Source organism: Cupressus sempervirens, chromosome 5 (genome assembly GCF_028749045.1).
Source record: "Cupressus sempervirens isolate cs-2001-9-10 chromosome 5, ASM2874904v1, whole genome shotgun sequence".
NCBI classification, from domain to species: Eukaryota; Viridiplantae; Streptophyta; class Pinopsida; order Cupressales; family Cupressaceae; genus Cupressus; species Cupressus sempervirens.
In genome coordinates, this window is record NC_143122.1 from 651,829,095 (window position 1) to 651,847,241 (window position 18,147).

An 18,147-nucleotide genomic window follows, 5' to 3' on the forward strand; every position below is an offset into this window, starting at 1 on the left:
AAAAGCAAGAATCGGATATACGAAAGAAGGTGAATCATCCAAGCAAGGAGCTCAAAAGAATCAAAAACCTACTTGCAATCACTATGATAAGATAGGTCATACATCAAAAAAATATTGGAGCAATAGGAAAGCAAAATTCAATGGAAAATGCCACAATTGTTATCAGCATGGTCATAGAGCTAATGAATGCAAAGAGAAACCAAGATTTGAAGGCAAATGTCACCAATGTAAGAAGTATGGGCACAAGTCATCAGAATGCAAAACTAAGATATTGAATCCAACATAGCAGATTGTAAAAGCTATATTTGGTTGGGACTACAACACTTGGCGCAGATGTCATTACTATGGAGAATTTGGACACATTGGAATGAATTGCGAGAAACATCACATGAGGAAAAGGGATACTACCAAAAGATGTTTCTTTTGCATAGAACTTGGTCATCTTGCCAAGAACTGTATGAATACTGGAAGAATTGAAGATGAAAAGAAGGCAAAAGCTGATAACATCAGAAAGAAAATGAGACAACAATGGTTTCCAATGTCTTCTGAGAATGCAAGTCAGAGTAATGATGATCAAGTCACTCAAGAATTGCGTGACTTCACCATTTCCACTTGATTTCTCAAAGGAGAACTGGAACTAGGATACTAAAGAAGACATCCAACATTAGTTCTAGTTGACAAGACAAAAGACCCATATCGGCATTCAAGATGAAAGGGATCATTGAGTAAAAGATGACAGTTACTATTGAGTTACCTTTCCTTATCGAGCAAGTTGGGTTACAGACTCTACTGAGCAAGGTTGGGAGTAACTAAATTTTATGTGGTTACTGAATCATGGAAGACTCTACCAGGTATTCAATGCAAGAGAAGTGGATAATAGTTTGTCATTTGATCTAACATTTGTACCAGGCACTTATGGAGAAATTTGATAAAAAGGGTGAAATCAAAGTCATTTCTCACCATGAATTTTAAAGAGCTATTTGCCTAGAGCAATTTTTGAACATTCAAGCAATTTGAGCGAATTTTTGAAAGAATACATGGGCCTAGGGATTCATAGATGGATCGATCTAGAATAGTGATTTCATCCTTGTGAATGAGCTCATCATTTACAAAGGGCGCATTTATTTGGTGCTAGGGTTAGAGGTGAGGAGGATGTTGTTGAGAGTTTATCATGACTCACCTATGGCAGGACATCTAGGTTTTTTCAAAACTTACCAGCAGATTCGTGAGCATTTTTCTTGGAAAGGGCTCAAAGTTGAGGTGTTGTAGTATGTTAGAGAGTGTCCTACTTGCCAGTAGAATAAACAGGAGCACTCTTACCTAGTTGGCTTACTTCAACTACTTCCGATTCTTGACAAGAAGTGGGAGTGTTTGTCCATGGACTTCATTATAGGACTACCGAGAGCCCAGGGCAGAGTTGTATATATGTTGTTGTTGATCGGCTTAAGAAGTTTGCCCACTTCTTCCCAATCATTGCTACTCAAGTGGCAGATTATATAAAGGCTCTTAAGGAGAATATCACTAAAGCACAGAATCAACAGAAGTAGTATGTTGATCAGAAGAAGATCGAGCAAACTTTTGAGGTAGGTGATATGGTAAATCTGATGTTGTAGCCTTACCACTAGTCCACTCTCAAAAAAGAGTGGTGTTGAGAAACATAAGCCACGTTATTATGGGCCTTTTAGGGTGATCAAGAGACTTGGCGAGGTGGCCTACAAGTTGGATTTGCCAGCAAAGAGCAAAGTCCATAATGTTTTTCATGTGTCGCATCTCAAAAAGGCTTTAGGACACCAGATTGTTCCTTCTAGAGTGCTTCCACCCTTGGATGATGAGGGGAAATTGGTTTTAGTTGAGTTTAGGGAGAGGAATTTGAGGAGATGTACTATTAGGGAATACTTTGTGAAGTGGAAGGACTTGCCAGTAGAGGATGCAACTTGGGAGAGTGAAGAAATTTTGCAACATCCAGAGTTGAGATTGCTTGGGGACAAGCAATTTCAAAGGGGGCGAACTGTAATGTCCTTATCTTTTTAGCCTCTTAGTGGATTTCTTAGCCTTTACATTCGTTGAAGGTTAAGTGGAGTAAGGAGAAATTGATTAAATTAATTTTTTTATAACGTTATTAAATAACTTACAATTAAAAGGTGACTTTATATTTAATTAACTTAATTAAAAGTGACTAAAGTTGAATAAATTAATTAAAAGAATCTTCTAGGAGGAATTAAATATTATTTTATTTCTTCTAAGAGGTCCATCTATTGGAGGAAAAGAATAAATAGGGAGGGCAGCCTCATTGTTGATCATTGAATGTGTTGCCATTTACTCTACCTAATAACTTGTGGAGCTAAGGGTTTCTATAGTTGCTACATTGATCATTGGGAACGAACACTCCCGTTGATTTACATAACTGAGGTGGTGAAATATCTTCCGAAGGGTTGCAGTTGTTGGAGAAGACAGATCAGTCTTTTTATTGTGCCAAATTTGTGGCCTAGGGCTAGATTTGTGGAGTAAGATTGAAGGAATAAGTCAGATATTGATACACTAACGTGCTATAGCAACTCTGCTATAGTATCGTGTAATATTCCCAAGTATGGACGGGCCAGATGAGTGGCGAAGATGAGCTCAGAGGTTTGTATGGTGTGGACGGAACAACTGTGTAATACAGATGTGGATATCCGTATGGTGGAGAGGGGAGGGAAAGTACGGATTATGACACCCAAGAAGTCTGTACGTTGAAAGAACAAAGCACAGAAAAGGGTCGTACGTTGTCTCCAGATGGGCTGTATGGCATGTCCAAAAGGCCGTACGGTGAGTGTGAACTATCCTGTGTATGGTGAATAGTGTAGGGTATATGACAAGGTATTACTTAAGTCCGTACAGCAAGGTATTTCTTCAGGCCATATGGTGGTGGAACATAGAGCCATACAATGAGTTTGCTGAGTGATAGGGATGGGTACAAGGTAATTTGAAGATACCACTTCAAAATGCAAATGCAAAGGGCCGTACGGTCAAATTGGAAGGCCGTACGGTGTTCTTAAGAGGGAATGAAGGGTGAAAATGGAAGGTCGTACGGTGCACAATGGTGACTAGAGGTAAATGATCAGAGTTTGTAGACTAACAGATAATGTAAATAAGTAACCAAATTTAATGGTGATAAACAACAAATGGGGTACATAGAATAAAGAGTAGATCAAACTAATAGATATTCGCAATATGATGATGCTCCGACTTGCCAAATCCGAGCGAAGTAATACATGCAACAACGAAATAGGGTGAGGGTTGAATCCCACTGAAACTGCACGAGCCAAATAGGGAAGATCTTTCACTTCTGAAATGGCGAATTACAGAGAACTCCAATAGGAATTCGCAGTACAGAGAAAGAATAATCCAAAATCCTGCTTACAAACAACCTACAAGCCGTGCTTAAATACCCGTAGGAAAACTTTTCGAGGGTGTACAAAGATAGCCGACGGTGACACAAACGACGGAAACAAAATTAAAATGGGTCCGAGATACATTAAATCAATTAGCCTGTTACAAAAGTTTGATTTATTATTTATTTTATGATGGGAACATTAAAGTCCTCCCGTCTCAAAATTTGCTTGTCCTCAAGCAAATGCAAACCTGGTTCTAGGAAACCTTCCGTAATCAGCTCCTTCATTTCTGAGTCAGGCATTGAGTAGATCTTCCCGTCGAAGTAAATGATGTCATCAATAACCTTGTATCTTTCATCGTGTAGATAACCATCCATCAACTCACATGCAAAAGTGTTCTTGGAATACTCGGCCAATAGATGAGCCTGCCAATTATCCACGGAATGCGGTGAGGTGTTGACTAGCTTGTTTTTGCTTGCCGCGTCTGGGGCCAAATCTTGTTTAAAAATTGCCTCCATCTTCTTGATTGTGACTTCCCTCGATCCTTTATTCAACATTACTCTTAGCACCAGCTTCTTGCCATCCGTCTCGAATGAAAAGTCCATCCTCGTGAAACTTTGAGTGTACTGGTCAAGGGTTTCCAACCACTGGATGCTCAAAATGATATCACTATCAACCAAATCTATGACAAAGAAATCATTTGCCAGGGCATAGTTTCCCATGGAAATTTGTAGCCGTGGGATATCATGAGTTCAAGGTAACAAGGTTCCTCTTGCAACCTTAACCTCAAATCCTCCAAGCTCAACTGCGCACAGGTCTTTACTAGTGACCAAAAATGAAATGGATGAAATTGAGTGTGGTGCCACTATCAATCATGATTGGGACTCATTTTTCGTGAAGTGTGCCGTGAACTTTGAAGATACCACCTCCAGTCGATGTAGTGAGAGTAGCAATGGAAACCCCTTTTTGTATTAGGGCATTTATTCTCTCCTACTGGGTAATTTCTTTGTCAGTCGCTGCAGGTATTTGTTCTTCATCGTCATCAGGCACCACCTCAATGTAGTGAATCTTTCCCTTCCCGAGGCAGCAATGACCAGGACCCCATGGCTCTTTGCACGTGAAACAAAGCTTTTTCCTCCAGAGTTCTTGCCGAGAATCTTCATCAAACTGAGGTTTTTTTTGAATTGGCTCCTTGTCTTCGCCTTCTTGTGGGGATGGTGTTGGTGTAACTCTGTGAGTTTTGGAGGAAGATGCGGCCATGTCACGCACCTTCTTAATAGCTTCGTTGAGTGTACGTAGGTTGAACCCTTTGATCTAGCCTCTTAAAGGCTCTCTCAGCCCATCCATGAATAACACAATTCGACGTCTTTCAGAGATGTCTGTGACTAATACTGACAGCCTTTGGAACTTAGTGACATAGTTGTCTACCGTGCCCATTTGCTTTAGTTGACCTAGATCTTTGAAGTTTAGCTCAGGATCCTTCCCATTGAAACAATCAATGAGTCTCTCAGTAAACTCAACATAAGAGGTCACTTGGTCATGACCGAGAGTGACCAGTCCATGATGCCACCACTTATGCGCCACTCCTTCTAGATGAAGTGTTGCTTACTTGATTGCTTCCTCTTCGGGCATTGGATTGAGTTGGAAATAGGTATCTGCCTTTAGGACCCATGACTATGCAGTATCCCAAGTATGGACGGGCTAGATGAATGGCAAAGATGAGCTCAAAGGTTCGTACGTTGTGGATGGAATAGTTGCGAAATACAGATCTAGATATCTATACGGTGGAGAGGGGAGGGAAAGTATAGATTATGACACCCAAGAAGTCCGTACAGTGAAAGAACAAAGCACAGAAAAGGGCTGCACGTTGTCTCTAGATAGGCCATATGGTGTGTCCAAAAGGCCGTACGGTGAGTGTGAACTATCCTACGTACGGTGAATAGTGTAGGGTGTACGGCACGATATTACTTCAGTCTGTATGGCAAGGTATTTCTTCAAGTCGTATGGTGGTGGAACATAGAGCCATACAATGAGTTTGTTGAGTGATAGGGATGGGTACAAGGTAATTCGAAGATACCACTTCGAAATGCAAGTGCAGAGGGCCGTACGGTCAAATTGGAAGGCCGCACGGTGGACTTAGGAGGGAATGAAGGGTGAAAATGGAAGGCTGTACGGTGCACAATGGTGACAGGAGGTAAATGATCAGAGTTTGTAGACTAACAGATAATTTAAATAAGTAACTAGATTTAATGGTGATAAACAACAAATGGGGTACATAGAACAAAGAGTAGATCGAACAAATAGATATTCGCAATATGATGATGCTCCGACTTGCCAGATTCGAGAAAAGTAATACTTGCAACAATAGAATAGGGTGAGGGTTGAATCCCACTGAAACCGCACGAGCCAAATAGGGAAGATCTTTCACTTCTGAAATGGCGAATTACAGAGAACTTCAACAAGAATTCGTAGTACAGAGAGAATAATCCAAAAGCCTGCCTATAAACAACCTACAAGCCATGCTTAAATACTCGCCGGAAAGCTTTCCGAGGGTGTACAAAGATAGCCGACGGCAACACAAACTATAGAAACAAAATTAAAATGGGTCTGAGATACAGTAAATCAATTGGCCCGTTACAAAAGTTTGATTTATTATTTATTTTATAACAGGAACATTACATATCGCTGCTATAGTATCGTTGCTATAGTAACTTTGCTATAGTACCTTTGCTATAGTAATGCTGCTACAATATCGTTGCTACAGTGCCATTGCTATAGTGATTTGCTACAGTAATCTGCTACAATGTCGCTGCTGCTATAGGAACTTGCTATAGTAAAATCCAGATTTCCTTGAGCAGTTTCCAGGTTCCTATCCATTTCATTTTGTCTTGCATGGAGGATAGATTTGAATATCTTAGGGCATGTGTAAGAATTTAGAAATCATTTGTAATCTGATTTATATTAGAGTTTTACATCAGAATTTGTTGCCCTAATGTCTTATTGATTCAGAGGCATATTTTTTCATTTATAGTCAATGCTCTATGTTTCAAAGAATTCAAAAAAATTTGCATCTTCATTGGTAGATGTTTTGGAGTTCTTTGCAAGTATATTTATGCAAGTATATTGGAGTTCTTTGCAAGTATATTTATGAGTTTTTTTTGAGAAATTTGTTTGTTGAGGGACTTGCAAATTCCTCTCAGAATTACCTGCACTTGGAGTAGGTTAACTTTTGTCAATGAATTGTGTCGGTTTGTGTGGATACATTACTGCGATGTGGACAAGGGTTTAGTGGATCGATCCATGCTGCAGATTGACCAAAATTGCTGCTACTCATCAAGCATTTGGGTTAATAGAAATGAGGGTAATAATGCTTGGGTTTGATGAATTGAAAACTTTGTATGATACAAATTCTGATTTTGCAGATGCATGGAAAGCTTTTAAAGAACTAGTAGCAGTAGAGTGAAGCAAATGGTTGGATAATTTTATTCATGATGACATGTTGTTCAAAGGAGTTTAGTTGTAGATACCTAGAGGGTCAATGAGAGATAACCTGATTAACAAAAAGCATAGTGGAGGACTTGCTAGACACCTTGGTATTAACAAGATAGTAAGCTTTGTAAGTGAAAGAGTTGGCCACAAATATGTAAGGATGTCAGGAAATTCGTTTAAAGTTGCAGAATTTCTCAAGTTGTTAAGGGTAGTAGTCAGAATGTGAGATTGCATGCAACATTGCTTGTACCTATTAGACCTTTGGAGTACATTAGTATGAATTTTATGTTGGAATTACCAAAGTCACAAAGAGGTAATGATTCTATATTTGTGGTGGTGGATAGATTCTCTAAAATGTTACATTTCATTCCTTGTAAGAAAACATCTGATTCCATACATGTAGCAAACGTATTCTTTAAGGAAATTGTGAGATTGCATGGGTCACCAAGGAGTATAGTTTTAAACATGTATAGCAAGTTTGTAGGTTACTTTTGGAGGAAGATGGATACTAATTTCATGTTCAGTTCTACTTTTCATCCCAGATTGATGGACAAATAGAGGTGGCGAACAAAATTTTAGGTAATTTGTTAAGAAGTAGAGTTTGCATATAATAGTTTGCTGAGTAGAAGCACTGGTAAAACACCTTTTGAAATAGTCATTGGTACGTGTCCCAAGGGAGTTCTGAAGTTAAGGGATCTTAAGCATATGGATAAAAGGAGTGCTGAAACAGATGAATTTGCAAATTACATGAAGGGATTGCATGTAGAGTTTAAACATTATTTGTAAGTCATGAATCAAAAGTGTTAGGAGAAGGCTGATTGAACTAGGAGACATAAGGATTTCGCAATAGGGGATGAAGTTATGGTTCATTTGAAGAAAGGAATGTTTTGATTTGGGACTTATAAAACAAATTACAGATGAGGAAATTTGGACCTTATAAGATTTTGAAGAGGTGGACAAGCAATGAACAGAAATAGACAACTAGGTAGGTCAAGCACGTAACCAAGCAGCTCGAGCATAGAATCGAGTAGCTCAAATGGGTAACCAAGTAGTTCAAGCAAGCAAACAAATTGAGCAAGTAGCCAAGTAGTAATAATCAGCAGCTTAATAAGCTTTTCTTCCTTTTGTGACATAGTTCCTTGTTACTTTGAGTAATCTATCAAAATTTATATCACCTTGATCATCAAGCTTTGACATTAAGGACGAAATAATTAACAAAGAGTTCCCTAAACATAGCTCAATGGATATCAGAGTACCCCCCCTCAAAGAGCTGTGATAGATTTCTTACATTGGGTTCTTAGTTGCTTAATAGGAGAATCCAAAGTTCCCTCCAAGCAGGGTATTCCAAAATTGATCAGGGTCCCTTTTTCTATAAATGCAAATTTTATAACAAATAATTTTACTAGATAGGAAATGTCCAATTCTCCCTCCCATGAGAAGCTGGTCCCCTATTCCACAAGTAGAAAAACAAAATAAGAGATATTTTTGTTGATGTCAATTTCTTGATCCCTGTGTTGTTCTGGCATCTACATTGCGTTTCCTTATTGGATTTTTGCTAATGGATGTTTGCCTTTTGTTTTCAACCATATATTGGAAATTGGTAAAAGCTGTGAAGTTGTTCTGTATGAAACAAAAATGGTGGTTTACAAGAGACATAATTTTGGATGATTGTAAGTGTTTCAATCTTGTGCAGCATATGCAGTAACTGTCTACTTTTTGTCTGAATAATTATTTGCTTTAAGAATCTTGTCTACCAAATAAAAATAGTGAATTTCAAAGCAAGGTATGATATTTGGATATTATTCACTTGTGTTTCCATCTGTTGTTGTGTGTGAAGCTGTTCCACCACTATAGAGTTCAAGGAGTAGATGCAATATCAATTTGTTTATCTTAGATAGTAATCTCTTGGCTCTTTTATTTTAGTTTAATTTTATATAATCAGTTCATGATAAAGAAGTAGCCATTTCTTACCCTATCCTTGTAATCCTGTTTGGTTTTAAGTACCTTGTGATGGCTCATAGCATCTAAAGCTTTGATAGTAGTTGTGGTTGTGTTTTATTGAATGTTATGCCACTACATTTCATCATTTACAAGTTACCTCATAATTATGATTTAGTATTGCCCTTGCAAACTAATGCAGACTAGTTACTAATAATGTTTGTCTGTTATCCAGAATGGAAAGATGCTGAGGAGCAATAAGCCACATAATGTAGCTATTGTATCTCTTAGTTGGGCCGAGGAGGGTGAGATGGTCTTGGTATGCATCTCTTTGTATACATGAACATTTTTTGATAAAGGCATTTGTTTCTCTTCTAATATTCACTCCTATTATATGTTCATAAATTAGATATATGTGCAGTTGAATAACGTTGTAAATTGCTAATTACCATTGTAAAAGGAAGTGTTATGCATTTAAAATGCGGAACTAAAGAACGTTGTGAATAAATATTCTGTATCAATGTTTTGTTGAAATTCAGAATTAGCTACATATAATAAGGTGTGTGCAAGAAATATAATATCTAGCTAAGCTCAAGTAGAATTATACAAAGGAATTAGCATTTTATGAGGGGTTTATATTAGTTGAATGTATTATTCTAGAATCTAAATTACTTTAGTTCCAGTACTACCCAAAGAGAAAGAGATTATGCTTGAGCAAATGGGGTCAAAATGGAGATGGCATTATACTGGGTGAGAGATAAGTTTGGAATTAGAAATCAATTACAAAGTCTGAAAATTATTTCACAAGAGATATCCATGCATATGCTCTATGCAGTTGCTTAGATTTTATAATGGTCATTGATTGTCTTTGGAAGGGGTATAAGGTGGTTGATTGTCACAATAATGCATGGACCTGTTGTTGTGATTGAGTAATAACTAGGAACTGAGGTGAATCCTTCTAAGAAAATAATTTTTGTTTTGGGATGCAATGGTATGATGAGACTTCCACAGGTAGTTATTTATTTTAATGTGGTAACATTACTTTTGTATGGCTGTTTTGATTTTGTTAGACATGGTATTGGCAAGAGGATGAATTTGTTTTCATCCATTTATTTCTCAGTTTTCCACATGTTTATGCAATACAAGTCAACCATCTTTCTTCAACTATGGATTTTATACCTTAAATAAAGTCCAGTGGGCGCTACAATCTATTCCATCCGTTGTCTCAATATTATTGGTGGTAAATTTATGATACAATCTATGAAAGCTTTCACCAAAGCAATCTTTGTGAATTCCCTTGAAAGTCTTTTCTTTCAAAATTGTCAATTATTTTCCTCATAATACATTTATAACTAAAGTTTTTTGATCATTACATTCTTGTTGTCTACATTTAGTTGATCCTTATTTGTAGCTGATGATAATAAGAATTAATAGTTGTGTGCTGATGTTCTTTAGTTAATGGGTCGATAAGACTATATCCTCCAGTTAAAGAGAGGGAAAACGGTTTGCTGATACTGACTATTCAGATTCTTGTGGGTTATGTTGTAGTTTCTCAGTGTCTATCCTGGAGGTACCAGGAATTTAATCGTTTTTCGTTTTTGACCCCAATGCTGTTGGTTACCTTCCTTGTGTCTCTCTTGATTGAATATTCTGACATTTTTATTGATCCTCTGAACCCTCTTACATTTTATTGGGTAATGTTTTAGTGTACATACAGATTAAACTATAAATACTGAAGTTTTAAATGAAATATAGCTTCGCATTTGGCCTGTAAAATTTTAGTTTTTTTCAATATCTAATTTTTTTTAATTCTCTGATAATGTTGTTTGTCTACAAATCAAACAAATTTAGTGACAGTTTTCTGGCAATTATATATTCTAGGTTGAACCCTATGACATATTCTCATATAAAGATCGGACAGCACGTTTTCTGCCTACTCCTCCTAAGGCTCCATATATTCCAGACTTATCTTCTGGAGTTTCTGAATCTACAGAGGAGCGAGATGGCACAGATCAAGAATTGGTAAACTCTTCCAGGGAACGGCTCAATATTCTCTGCAGTGGAGATATGGAGGGTATCATTTGCTTTAATATATTTGGAGTTTTCCCAATTGGAAAGCTTGTAAGTTCTCTTTTACTGAAATATTCTCAGAACTACTGAATAATGTAATCATCCTGAATTGTTAAATGATCTTTTGCTTGCATCTGGCTTCGTCATGCTTATTTTTGTTCTCCAGTGCTGATAAGGGTATTTTTTCGTTTCATAAATTCTTTTAGTTGATGAAGTAGCTTTCTGCTGGAAAATCCAGAGGCAAAATGAATGATATTAAGTTAATTGTCATTTCAAGTGGACGTTGCAATTTCCTTCCTTTTGTGATGGAGGAGAATGTATTTCTTTCTTTCAATTTGTGCATTAACTAAAATCCATTGAAACACTACATTGCCAGAAATGAGAAACAGTAAATGTGATGACACATTTCTGACCAGCACACACATTACATGACATAGTACAAATATAGCTCCAACAAATTCATAGATGATTTTAAAATTCTAGCTATATTTCACTGTGGAAATCCAGATGCATTTTGTAGCAGCACTCATGACTTCTTCAACTGAAGATTCGATCCGCAAATTAATCTGCTCCACTGACTCGTCTTTGTTTTGGAATATCCTTCTATTCTGCTCCTTCCAAATTTCCCGTATCATAATGGAGGAAATTGAAAATTAGAAAATGCTGAGGGGAGAGGGGGTGTGTTGAATCAGGTTTTTAAAGTTTTCAATTCAAAGAGCAAATCAAATGAAAGCATAGAAGACACAAACACAATAGTTTATCTCGTGGAAACCCTTTAGGGTAAAAATCACGGTATCACCGAACTCTTCAAAAAGTGCTACAACCCATTACAACTAAGGCTCTAACCTTGTCAACACATGCAGGCCTCTACCTTTTCAAACAACAGCAGACTATTGCCTGAAACACAAGAGTCTATAATCTTCTAAGGGCTTCAACCCAATTCAATCAGATAAGAGAAAACAAAAACTTACGAAACAGTCCTAACTCCTGTCATTGCTTAAAGCAGGCAAGATTCACTATAATCTTCTATACTTCAGATTGTATCACATCTTATACATCAGACTGTATTATCACTTTTTGCGGCTGTAGTGGATAGAACTGTATCAGAAAAAAATACTTCAGAAGCTTCAGAAGGCTAAAAGGTTCTGTTGGGAATTGATGCAAAGCTCTACCTGAAACATTTAGTCACCAGCTGCTCACCTCGATTGAGGGTTTCAAAAGTATGTGATTTCACCTCTTAGGTTATGATACATGTATCCTGTACTCACCTTTACGCTGCTGCCAGTCACAGAGTTCACAACATTCCTTTCAAGAAGACATCGATCCTCAAACTGGTTTTGATTGCAGAGCTTCTACAAATCTTACACAGTCATATCAAACACAAATCCACACACAGTTTTTCACTGTCTCACCTGTCTCGTATTTTTAACAATAATATATATTTTTGTTACTGTCATGAACTGCTTGTTCCTCTATGTATTGACTTTTTGCTAAAAACTTTTAGCTTCATTCTTCAATATGACACTTCACTCATCCAAAAAAATATAATCCCACATCCCCAGTCAACCTTCTTCTTATCTTCAAAAAGTCCTGCTATTTTTTCGCTTTCAGACTCCCATCGAATCACTACATCCATATGCACAGAACAAACCCATTACACTTGTCACATCCATTATCATTCTTGCAGGTAACACTACTGCATATTAAACACACACCATTTCTGCCAAAGAACTTACGCCATCTGTCACATAGCAGATGCGTATGTTGAAGTCCATCATATGTATGTAGAAAACGCAACCAGAACCAATGTTGATGATAAGTGTAACTGTGCGGACAGGTATAAATGACAACTCCAGTGCTGACAGTAACCTCTAGAGGTTTTACATATATAGAATGTTTAAAACTTGAGCATCGCCCAACAACTACACAATGTCTACGTGGCCACAAGCGCCTCCTACATATATCATTTTCAGAACAATTAGATGCTCCACCACAGAGCTTCACCTGAACATGCACACACTTGTTCAATAGATGAAGTTGTGAATGTAACACACACAGAACTGGAGTCACATAGTGATTGCATGGGAAGATTTTAAGAACTGGGGTCACATACAAGACTTTTGAAGCCACAGAAACAGTTTTGATTTCTTTAGGCAGAAAAGATCATCACCATATACTTGCACGACACATATTACTCAACACCTAAGTTGCACGGGTACCTCCCCCCCCCCTCCGGACCAGGTATCGGTTCGAACCGGTTCGTGGTTCTGGTCCGGTTCGACCTGGGTTCGACTTGGGTTTGTTTTTGGAACCCTGGTTCGATCTGGTTCGAACCAGGGTTCGAACCCAGGAGAACCACGTGTAAAATTTCGGACCAGGGTTCGAACTGGTATGTATTTGATATGACAATTCTTTAGGAGCACCACTTTCTTTGTTGCATCATAGACACCAGTTGCCCTAACCCATCTGTGTTTCACTTCCAAAGCATACTTCAATATATTTGATCATCAAAGAATTTATCACTGTAAAAGCAGAAGTTCAGATGGACTGCTAACGAAGATGTCAACATATCCAACTCTGAAATCAGCTAATGATGTAGTGCCTTTGTGGTCAACAAGTCAAATCATATCATCAATCTCAAGTATCAACAGTAGAAACTTGGGTATGCCAAGGAACCCAACTTGCTGCAATCAACCAATATCATCTGGAAGCATGTATACTAACATCATAAAGTGACTGCAGTGACCAATACTCTTCCACATGGAAGTGAAAAATAACAGAAATTTTACCCAAAAGACCTCTCACAACTGACTCTACTGCAATTCGCAAGACCTCTTGAAATCAATCTGCCCATGGACTGAAGCCATCACAAACAATGTAGAAAAGAAAGGGCAACAGTAAAGAATCTGCAGTCTTGCCGAAAACATAGGAGATGTGAGAATGTAAGTAGCTGAAGAATCATCTCCTATGATCAAAACACCTCTACTAACCTACCACATCCATAAAATCCTCAAGCTGATGATCAGAAGTTCGAACATCCATAAAATCCATACATAATTGTCCCTACTATATTGTTTATGCTGTTTTAAAGTTTTTTGTTGTTCAAATGTGTTTATGCTACTATGCTACATTCTAATTCTAGCTCATGCTTCGTAAAGATGTATATATATATATATATATATATATATATATTTTATTTTTTTAAATTTTTACATGTTTTTGTACTAACGAACCCAAACGAACCCAAACCCCTTTCCAAAATTTTGTCGAACCAGCGAACCGGTTCTCGAACCCGAACCCGGAATTGAACCGCGAACTGGCAACTTAGCTCAACACCTGTTGATTTGGTTGAAACTACTATTCAAGTCATAGTTCCAAGAATTGCAGCGGTTCACATGATTCACTTGATTTGACGATTCGATTCAAGCCAAATGATTTTTTGTGAATCGGTGAATCGAATCAGCGATAAAGGGTTTATGAAATAAGTTACTAAATTTCAAGGGTTCTTTAAATTTGCTGATTTGTGGCCAATTTGATTCTGATTCATGGCTGATTCACGATTCGATTCGGCCTTGCCATTTTCGATCTGATTCCGATTCTCGTTACTTTGGTTCAAGTACATCCATTTGTTAATTCCGTAACTTTCAAATCATCCTGATCTGATAACAGATCGTTCTGATCTGATCTTGCAATATATATTGATCTGAAGTCATTGTCTTATCTTCTTATGGATATCGGCGCCTATCTTGGAGTACTAGTTTAGATCTAACTAATCACCTTTGTTAGTTTAGGACTAAACTTATTATTGCATGGAAAGTCCCCAACTTTAAGGGATGAGTCAAAGTAGACTTTGGAAGGGACATGTCCTTTGTAAGGACATGCCTTTCAATCTCTATATTTAATAAGGGTATGATTGAAGTTTAAGTACACACAAGAAACAATAAGTCTACTTGTTAATCAATACTGCCCTAAGACAACTTGCACAAGTGAAAAACATTTCCAGAATTATATCTCGCAATTCATTCAAGACTGAACATTGAAGATTGCAACAAGCATAAAGAAGGTATAATCTAAGTCTTTTTTAAATTCAGAATTTGCAGAAACTTTACATGGTATCAGAGCTTTGGTAGTTGAACCTAGGCTCTGCAAATTAAATAATCAGACCTGATATATATCTAGCATCATTCTCCTATCTTCAATGGCATATACAATCAGACTCGAGGATAGGTTTGATGGGAAAGAACACTTTCATGCTTGGAAATTCAAAATCATGATGATTCTTGAAGAAAATGATGTAAAACAATTTGTTGATTCAATGTCCAGACAACCTACTGTTGAACTTCATAAAACTATCTGGAGTAAAGGAAATAGGAAAGCCATTCAGATCATATTAATGGAGTGAAAATTGATATAGTACCCATGCTAACGAAACATCAAACAAAATTTGATATGATGAATGCATTACTAAATGCATATGAGGTCAACAATGCAACTAGAGTTCTTGTACTAAAAATGCAACTGAATCACATACAAATAAATAAGGGAGAATCGATGAATTTTTACTTCCTAAGGGTTGCCAGCCTAAGAGATGAACTTGCAAGTATAGGAAACATCATTAATGACACAGAACTAACTTTGATGGCTATAGATGGATTACCAGATTCATGGGAAATATTCGCAAAAGGAGTAAGTACCAGAGATAATCTTCTTGACTTCAATAGACTTAAGGGAGATTGTCTTTAGGAAGAATTTGGAAAACTTAAGAAAGGAGGAAAATTGAAAACGGAAGATGAAGAACTTCATGTTCTTAATACAAATTCCTATCAAGGCAAGAAGAAGCACTTTAAGAAGAAAAGGGGTAATCAAAAGAATGACAAACCTAAGAAAGGTCTATCCAAAATAAAATGCTTTAGATGCGAAAAGTTTGGACACTACAGATCTAATTGCGTTGAGAATTCTAAATAGCAAGTGAACTGTGCAAATGTTACTAAGAAAGAAGATAACTATGATTTTGAGAATCGTGTATTTATTCGGCATTATCAAATGAAGTCTCAAGTAAAGCATGGGTGATTGATAGTGGATCATCTCGACATATTACAGGATACAAAGAAGCACTAGACTCTATATCAGAAAAGGATAATGGCGAAGTTACTATTGGTGATAATTCAACACATTCCATCAAAGGAATTGGAAATTGCACCTTGAAACTAAAGTCGGGTAGTTCTCTTCTCAAAGGAGTACTCTATGTACCAGGAATAAAAGGAATCTAATCTCGGTCACAACACTTGAAGATGATGGACATAATGTTGCATTCATGGATGGTAAAGTCATAACTTGGGCTAAGAACTCATTTAAGAAAGCAAAATTGATTGGTCAAAGAAAAGGGTATTTGTATGAAATAAATTCAGAACCTAGTCGACCTAGTCAAGCCTTAATTCATGAAGCTGCTGATATAAATGAAATATGGCGTAGACGGTTGGGACATTTAAATTTCAAAACTTTATCAACTATGGAGAAGATGGTTATTGGTTTACCTAAATTGAATAAAGGTCACTCAAGCATCTGCAAAGGATGTGCTCTTGGTAAGAACACCAAAAGTCCATTTCATGATAGCACTAAAAAAACTAATAATATTTTGGAATTAATCCATTGAAATTTATGTGGATCTATGTTTGTTTCTTCTCTTGGAGGATTCTGGTACTATATACTTTTTATAGATGACTTCTCTAGGAAAACTTGGATTTACTTCTTAAAATGCAAAGAATAAGAAGAAATCTTGAAGAGATTTAAAGAATTTAAAACCTTAACTAAAAACTTATCAGGACATAAAATTAAAACTCTTAGGACTGATAATGGAGGGGAATACACCTTAGATTTGTTTAAAAGGATTTGTAAAGAAACAGGAATTAAGAGGGAGTATACTGTTCCTTATAACCCGCAACAAAACGGGGTAGCAGAAAGGAAAAATAGAACAATTATAGAAGCTGCAAGAGCTATGATATTTGATCAAAATCTAGAGTATTATCTTTAGGCAAAAGCCTCTTGTACTGTTGTCTATATTAAAATCAGAAGTCCTCACTCCTACCTTAGAGATAAAACTCCTGAAGAAGTCTTTACTAAGGTTAAACCCAATATAAGTCATCTTAGGATTTTTGGGTGCCTAGAATATATTCATGTTCCAAAAGAAAAGAGAACTAAGTTAGAACCCTCTGGGAGGAAAGGTATTTTTGTAGGGTATAGTGAAACATCTAAAGCATATAAGATTTTTCACACCTGGTCAGAAAAATATTGAACTTAGTAGGGATGTAATTTTTGAAGAAGATTTAGCATTCAAAAGAGCCCTAAGTTCTGAAGTACCCTCTCCATTACCTAGTTTTGAAAGAAATACTGAATCTGAGTCTCAGAGGGAGAACATTGAAGAAATTGAAGATGAAATTCAAAATATTAATCTTGAAGAAACTCAAATTTCTAAGAAAAGACCACTTTGGGCCATTAAGACAGTAGAGGAAGCACAAGCCTTCGCTGCACCATCCTGAACAATCAGAGAAAGCAAAAGATCCAAAAGATTTTCTAGTTATACAACAAACATTAATGATTTTTCTAAATCAGAACCAACCAATGTTTCAAATGCTATCAAACATATAGCTTGGAAGGATGCTATGACGGAAGAATACCAATCCATTATGAAGAATGATGTTTGGGAAATTGTTCCTAAACCTGAAAGAAAATTTGTTGTCTCCTCCAGGTGGATATTTAAAATAAAGCATACTATTGATGGTAGCATTGAAAAATATAAAGCCAGATTTGTAGCTAGGGGATTCTATTAGAAAGAAGGGATTGATTATGAAGAAACCTTTACTCCTATTGCCAGATACACCTCTGGAAGAACAATCCTAGCTATTGCAGCATCAAAGGGATGGAAAGTACATCAGATGGATGTAAAAGCAACATTCTTGAATGGAAAGATTATAGAAGAGGTATATTTGGAGCAACCTGAAGGATTTGAAACTCATGATCCTAAAGTATTTAGGCAGTCTCTAGATACCCACATGCACGAATCTGTTACTAGGGGTTAGGGGGACATCAAAATGTTACACAAGCGCAAATGATGATGTGATGAGCTGATCTGGAGACTGTCTCAACAGACACATAAGTTACATGTGCTACTGAACCTACATCGCTTCTTGGAGGTATAGAGCAAGGCACCGTTGATTGGTGTAGCTGAAGAAAGAGGAAAGAGATTTGCAATCTCTCAACATGTAGTAAAACCACCCCCTGA

The 18,147-nt window shown here is 37.0% G+C and overlaps 1 protein-coding gene across 3 annotated transcripts in view; it reads left to right on the top strand.

Moving 5' to 3' along the window:
- Positions 1–18,147, top strand: part of APC4 (Transducin/WD40 repeat-like superfamily protein) — a 316,377-nt gene that overhangs the window by 86,553 nt on the left and 211,677 nt on the right. For all 3 annotated transcript variants that reach the window (XM_089832217.1, XM_089832218.1, XM_089832219.1), the window contains exons 4-5: positions 9,034–9,117; positions 10,680–10,919. In XM_089832217.1, coding sequence (XP_089688343.1) covers positions 9,034–9,117; positions 10,680–10,919 — 324 coding nt within the window. The remainder of the gene's footprint in view (positions 1–9,033; positions 9,118–10,679; positions 10,920–18,147) is intronic.